This window comes from Crinia signifera, chromosome 4, assembly GCF_055691185.1.
Source record: "Crinia signifera chromosome 4, ASM5569118v1, whole genome shotgun sequence".
In the NCBI taxonomy this organism is placed as follows: domain Eukaryota; kingdom Metazoa; phylum Chordata; class Amphibia; order Anura; family Myobatrachidae; genus Crinia; species Crinia signifera.
In genome coordinates, this window is record NC_139220.1 from 210,248,272 (window position 1) to 210,254,416 (window position 6,145).

Sequence of the window (6,145 nt, forward strand, 5' to 3'; positions counted from 1 at the left end):
TGAGTCACCATATCATACAGAACACCAGGAACCTTTGCATTCTGGTGTACTCTTTATGCAATAAAGAATATCTGTCCTTGTGTATCAATGCCTATTTTCCTATAGATGATAAGCTTGCGAGCAGGGCCCTCATACCTTTGACTGTCTATACCCAATTTGTTGTATCACTGCTTCCTATTGTAAAGGGCAATGGAATATGCTGCGCTATATAAGAAACAATACTTCCTCAACTTTTCAGCCACCACTATGCCAGTTACGTTAGCTGCTATTCTGAAAGCAATTCCTGAGGTCTGGACACCTGTCTCCGACAACTAAAGGTACTTTTACACCACCCTACTGTGTCCACGCCACCATCTATTACCTTTAGTTGCGAGTAGGGATGGCCATCGACCATCGATGATTTGAAATCATTAATTATTCATGGCCGATGTTGAATACTTTTGCCATCGATGGGGGAGAACCAGATGGTTTCCCTCCATCGATGGAACAGCAAAACAATGTTTTTTCTTTTTCTTCAAAGTGCTGGGACACGGAGCATAGCTCCGCCTCCCAACACCAAGAACCCCCGCCCACAGGCCAATCAATCAAACACAATGGATGACCATCGATATGTAAAAATATTGATGGTCAGCCATTGCATAGTTTAGCACTATTGATGGCCAGTTGTAGAATTGCCATCGATGGTAACCATCAATGGCAATGGCAACGATGGCCATCCCTATTTGCGAGCAAAGCAGAGCGAGCCACTGAGCCAGAAGCGTGGCGTGCAAAGGGGGCGATGATGCTTATGCTAGTTCCGTAGCATAAGCGGTGGCCACAAAAATGAGGAAGTTCCTAAGAAACTGTTAATAAGTGTTCATACGAGCGAAGCAGAGCGAGCCACCGAGCTAGAAGCGTGGCGTGCGAAGGGGATGATGATGCTTATGCTAGTTCCGTAGCATAAGCGGTGGCCACAAAGATGAGGAAGTTCCTAAGAAACCGTTAATAAGTGTTCATACGTTCAAATCTCTGAAAATCGCAATCGTAAGCATACGTGTAGTGTATAGAAGTAGTTGAGGGATATTTCCACAACATTATCACTGATTTTGCAGGTGCTGAACGTTAGTATGTAATGCTACAGAATATAGTGATAGGTACATTACTATTCACAATTAACCTCACAAGAAGGACTAATGTATAACGACTCGAGAGCACAATCACTCAGGATGTCACTACTGTGTATGACGTGTGACTGCAGTGCACAGTGCATATATATTAGCAGCATATTAGCAGCACACAACCCCAGTCCAATCACATGAGAGAGCGGGAAACTGAGTTAACACACAGTGACTGCCGCTACTCCCAGACCTAAGACAGCGAGCAATGAACAGGCTGCAGTTTAGGCGGGAGGGGGTGTGGCCAGGTGATGGACGGCGTACCCTGTGCTGCTACTGGCAGTTCAGTGTAGGGGGCGGGACAAGGAAGTGTTTGGCCAATAGGTGGAAGGGAGGATGGCTCGGGAATTTCGAGCGCCAAATTGGGATGTTTAAATTGCGGCGGAGAGCGAGCGGCGCGCAGTGCGGTGTGTGACTGGTTTCAGTGCGGCAAGATGGTACGAACTAAGGCAGACAGTGCGGGCCCTTCCACCGGCAGCTACAGGAAGGGTGAGTCCGTGCTTTAGTGTCTTCCGGTTGTCTGTGTGTTCTCTATCCTCTGCTCATCCTCCATACGGCGGTGTGCGCGCTGTTCTGTCCTATGTGCAGCGCTGCGTGGTATGTCCACTGTTCCTGTAGGCTAGTTAGACCGAGAGCCTTTGCACTGCTGCAACATTATCCCTGGGCTGCAGTGGGGGTGACTATTTTGGCGCCAAGACCTGGAGCGCGACCACATATGTCAGTTCTGTCAGCTCCCGCTTGCACCGCTTCCTGTCCCGCGCCCTCGCACTGTGGAGTAGCGCCTAGTACACTGGCCAATCGGCTCATAACTCACCTTTTAAACACGGCATGTACTGTACAGTCAGGTGATGATTGGCTGGTGATAAAGTACCAGGCACTTTTTTACTTCTCCCTGCTTCGTACATCTACCACTGTCTAGTGTTTTCTGTAACACCTGTGTGGAGCATGTTACTGCGGGTCCCAGATGATGCTCCAACAAGGGTCTTGACAGTCGGTATCCCGATGTTGGGATCCTGATTGCCGGTGCTCTGACAGAGGGGATCCTGACGCACAGGGGCTATTCTCCCTTGCGTTGTGACAAGGTTCAATTTTATGCAATTTGGACTAGATTGCATCACCTATGTTTTGTAATGCAATCTAGTACTTATATGAAGCACATACTTTTTGAGCTGTGCTATGAGATCTAATCCCACCCGGCAGCAATTGTACCGTGTGTGGAAACCATTAGCGATGCGGTTGCATTTCCTGAGTAGCATGGGGATTCTTGTGCGTGTGTGTGTGGTTGCCTGTTTACTGTGTAACGGTGAGGTGAATGTAGAAATGGGTCGCTCGCTATTGAGCTGCCACTTGAAAGTTATTGATTGGAAGAACCGACTTGCTCCAGGAACTGCCGCCTTTCGCTGACTGGTGTTCACTGACTCAGAGGCAGCCAGTGTATGGGTGATGCAGGACAGGTGGGATCACAGCAGGTATTAGTCATTCCTGCTGCAGTCCCTCAGTCTTGCATGCCCCAGCAATACTTAATGGTACTTTTGTACTAGCACGGCGCCCATCGCATCGCAGACCATATGGGATGCGACGCGATATCGGCCGATGTTGTACAATGGCATACAACTTTAAAATTGTATATGCCATACGATGCGATTATAAATTGTATAAGCACCCTAATGGGTGGTTACAATGGTTAAATGCACCCCCACAATACCCCCAAGTATAAACGTGAACCCGAAGCGTGGCGAGCGCAGCGGTACACGTCCTACGACCTGTTCATACACCCACTATCCACGTCGGCGTTGAGAAAAGAAAGTGTGGCGAGCGCAGCGAGCCCGAAACGTGGCATGCGGATACCTTCACAGGTATCCGCGTGCACTCGCCACACTTTCTATTAACTCCACGCCGATGTGGATAGTGGGGGTATGAAAAGGTCGTAGGACGCGTGCCGTCGCCCATCGCGGGGTTGTTGCGCTCGCCACGCTTCGGGTTCACGTTTATACTTGGCGGGGGGGGGTGCATTTAAGAATTGTAAACACCCATTAGGGTGCTTAAAATACAATTTAATATCGAAGATGAGTTAAAATCGCGTCGCATGCCATCGGGTGTATGGCATGTGATTCGATTAAAAAATCGGGCAACTAATTATCGGGGCGCCGTGCTAGTACACAAGTACCTACTTAATATTTGCTGCTACAACCAAGATTTAAAAAAAATAATAATTGTTTGTCAATTAGCTGAAATTAAGTGATAAATGAGCCCCTTTGAGAGTACCATCCAAAATGCTCCTAGCTGCTATGCTGAAAGACAGTAGCTGGTTTGCATTCTCTCCAGAGCTTTAGTACATGCTTCTGTGGGGGATGCAATGCGGCCTGATGTACACATTTTGGACAGCATTGAGTCCTACAGCTACTGCCATTATTAGATGATGGTACTTCACAGTAGTGAATGGGCACCTTTTGAGCTATCACAGCACTTTATGGGCCACCTGAGCTGCTCAGGACCCTCCCGGTCAGCAGTATTGCATGCAGTGGATCCCATGCAACCCCACCGCCGGGTGGGGGCTGAGTCGGATGGGCAGCAGGTTTGTCTCAGGTCTGATGTGCATGTGACATGCATCATAACCGAGGGTGCAATCAAACACCTCTGATTTATCGACCTAATCCTTCGGCATTGTACCAAATGGGACAAGTTTATGGGTACCTAAGGGCAGTGGTTAGTGCTGACTGTGTATGTGTAGACCCACTGGTACCCAGCTGAACAGTTTGTGGGGATGGATTTCTTTCAGAACTTCTGCCGGACATAACTTCCCTTGTAAGGATTTGTTGCAACAATCCCTTGTTGCAATGTGCTCCTGGATGGTAGGGCCCCCTTCACTTTTTCCGGCCTCATCCCCCATAGGTTTCTATGAGGGAAGCAAAGCAGTCCCTACAGCTGGACTGTGCTGCCCCACAAGCTGCTTGGCCGGGTTTCTCTGTGGCCAGTTGGAGCAGAGGTCCCCCCGTCTTATGTGCTGCACTGGGGAACTCCTGATCTCCCATAGAAAGTTCTGCTAAACTAGGGATGGCCATCGATTGTTTGAAGTTTATGGCCGATGTTGAATACTTTTGCCATCGATCAGGAGAAACAGATGGTTTCCCTCCATAGATAACACTGCAAAACTATAATTTTTTTGGGGCGTGATAGCTCAGACACCAGTGAAGCCCTGTGACACATACTGATTGTCCCAAGGGCCAGTCAAAGAAAATGGATGACCATCGATGGGTAAACCTATCGGTGTGCAACAATCACGGTTTATTACTATTGATGGCTGGTTGCAGTCTACTACCCCCCCCCCCCCCCCCCCTGCTTACCATACCTCACAGGGGTCCAAGTGGTTTATGACTGGATAATCAAACAAGTGTGTACCCTGCTTTACTCCAAGATTGAGTGTTAACTTTTTTAACTGCTGCTTGCTATGCAGATTTAATACCTCAAAGGAGGGATTATTAATGCTACACAAGTGAATGGAGTCAATATTTGCATGCTTCATTTAGGAGTTACTTGCCCTATTTTCATCCATTTTATCTTTTTCTTCTAGCTGTTGCTGCTAGAGCACCAAGGAAGTCTTTTGGTGCCACACCTGGTACTTCAAGCCACAACACATCCCCAACAGGAAAAAAATGTAAGTTGTCACGTACATTGATTTAAAAGTAGAGCTCCCAAGTAAAGTATAGTGTTCACTTACACTAAATTTGTTTCATTTACAGCTGAAGGCAAATATGCAGGTGGTAATCCAGTTTGTGTCAGACCTACTCCAAAATGGCAGAAAGGTATAGGAGACTTTTTCGGATCCCCATCTACAAGTTCCCCGGAAAAAGAGAACCGTGTTCCGTCAGATGATGAGGAAGAAGCTGGAGGCAGTGGTATTGGTAAAGCACCAAGAAAGTAAGCAAGCTTACTCTACCAGGGTCTAGTTTAGATTATTATGTAAAAGTGATGAGTTTAATGAGATGGGTTAAAGAGCAATTGTCTCCTGGAAACTACTGCATAGTAAAGCTTGATGCACAGTTTCCCAGTGCTGGCCGCCTCAAGCAACCATAGGGTTTGTGGAAGCATTGCTACTCCACTGCCCTTGTGCTGCATATACACTTTTTGGAGAAAACTGCAGTACGGTCAAATTGACCTGAATACTATAAAGTGTGTCCATCTAAACTTTATTTTTTATTTTTTTTGCCGTACACAATTTAAAAACAATATGTAATGTTATACTCGAATCAAACCAGAACTTTGAAAGCTGCATTGTTTTATTCTAAATGCATGAATCATAGGTGTAAAGTTCTACTACATTGGTTTATTTATATAGATTGTCTGATTGTGATCACTGGTAGAAGTCCAATAAAACTCTTTGGACTTAAAACAAAGTACAATCACAATTGTTCTTGCTTGGGAGATACACCTTACTCACTTCATATGAAGCTGTAACTTAAGTTTTGTAGTCATAAGTTAAATTCTGCTACACTAGAGTTATGTGTTCAATTTGAGTGAATGAAATTAAACTGGCACGGGTAAGGAAAAAAAATTTTTTTTACTTCATTTCTTCTGTCTAATTTGCAGATCTCGTCCTCTGCTGGAAGATGCTTCAGACGAAGAATGATAAACTCTAAATTGTGTACATTTTGTAAATAAAGCTTGTTTGTTTTTTTTGTACATATCTTTTGACAGCTGGTTTATTGTTCCTATATGTGATTTTTAACTAAAAGGCAGGTTTAATGTCCTAGTTTTACAAATGCAACAATACTGGAGTGACAAATTGTGAAACCTAAAGTTTCCTACTGTCTTGTATTGTGAACATGTTACTTTGCTTCTGTTAAACTTATTTGGTTTTTGTGGACCCAAGGAAAAGTTGTGGTTTGCAAAATGCTTGTCTGATACCCTATTAAGACCTTTAATAGTTGGACTGAAACATTATTTTAGATGTTTTATGAAGCTTGTGCTAAATAAAATTAGTTGAGAGCCTG

General features: G+C 45.3%; 1 protein-coding gene across 1 annotated transcript; it reads left to right on the top strand.

Moving 5' to 3' along the window:
• Positions 1-1,486: 1,486 nt before the first annotated feature.
• Positions 1,487-6,145, top strand: PCLAF (PCNA clamp associated factor). Its single transcript, XM_083179741.1, has 4 exons — positions 1,487-1,643; positions 4,726-4,809; positions 4,895-5,072; positions 5,742-6,145. The coding sequence occupies exons 1-4, from the start codon at positions 1,589-1,591 to the stop codon at positions 5,779-5,781; spliced, it is 357 nt and encodes a 118-aa protein (XP_083035867.1). The 5' UTR covers positions 1,487-1,588; the 3' UTR covers positions 5,782-6,145.

Excerpts from the sequence above, each read along its gene's own strand:
- PCLAF (XM_083179741.1), top strand. The coding sequence starts at position 1,589 with ATGGTACGAACTAAGGCAGACAGTGCGGGCCCTTCCACCGGCAGCTAC. Across the intron at positions 1,644-4,725 it reads CACCGGCAGCTACAGGAAGG|CTGTTGCTGCTAGAGCACCA; the intron begins GTGAGTCCGTGC and ends TTTTTCTTCTAG. Across the intron at positions 5,073-5,741 it reads ATTGGTAAAGCACCAAGAAA|ATCTCGTCCTCTGCTGGAAG; the intron begins GTAAGCAAGCTT and ends TCTAATTTGCAG.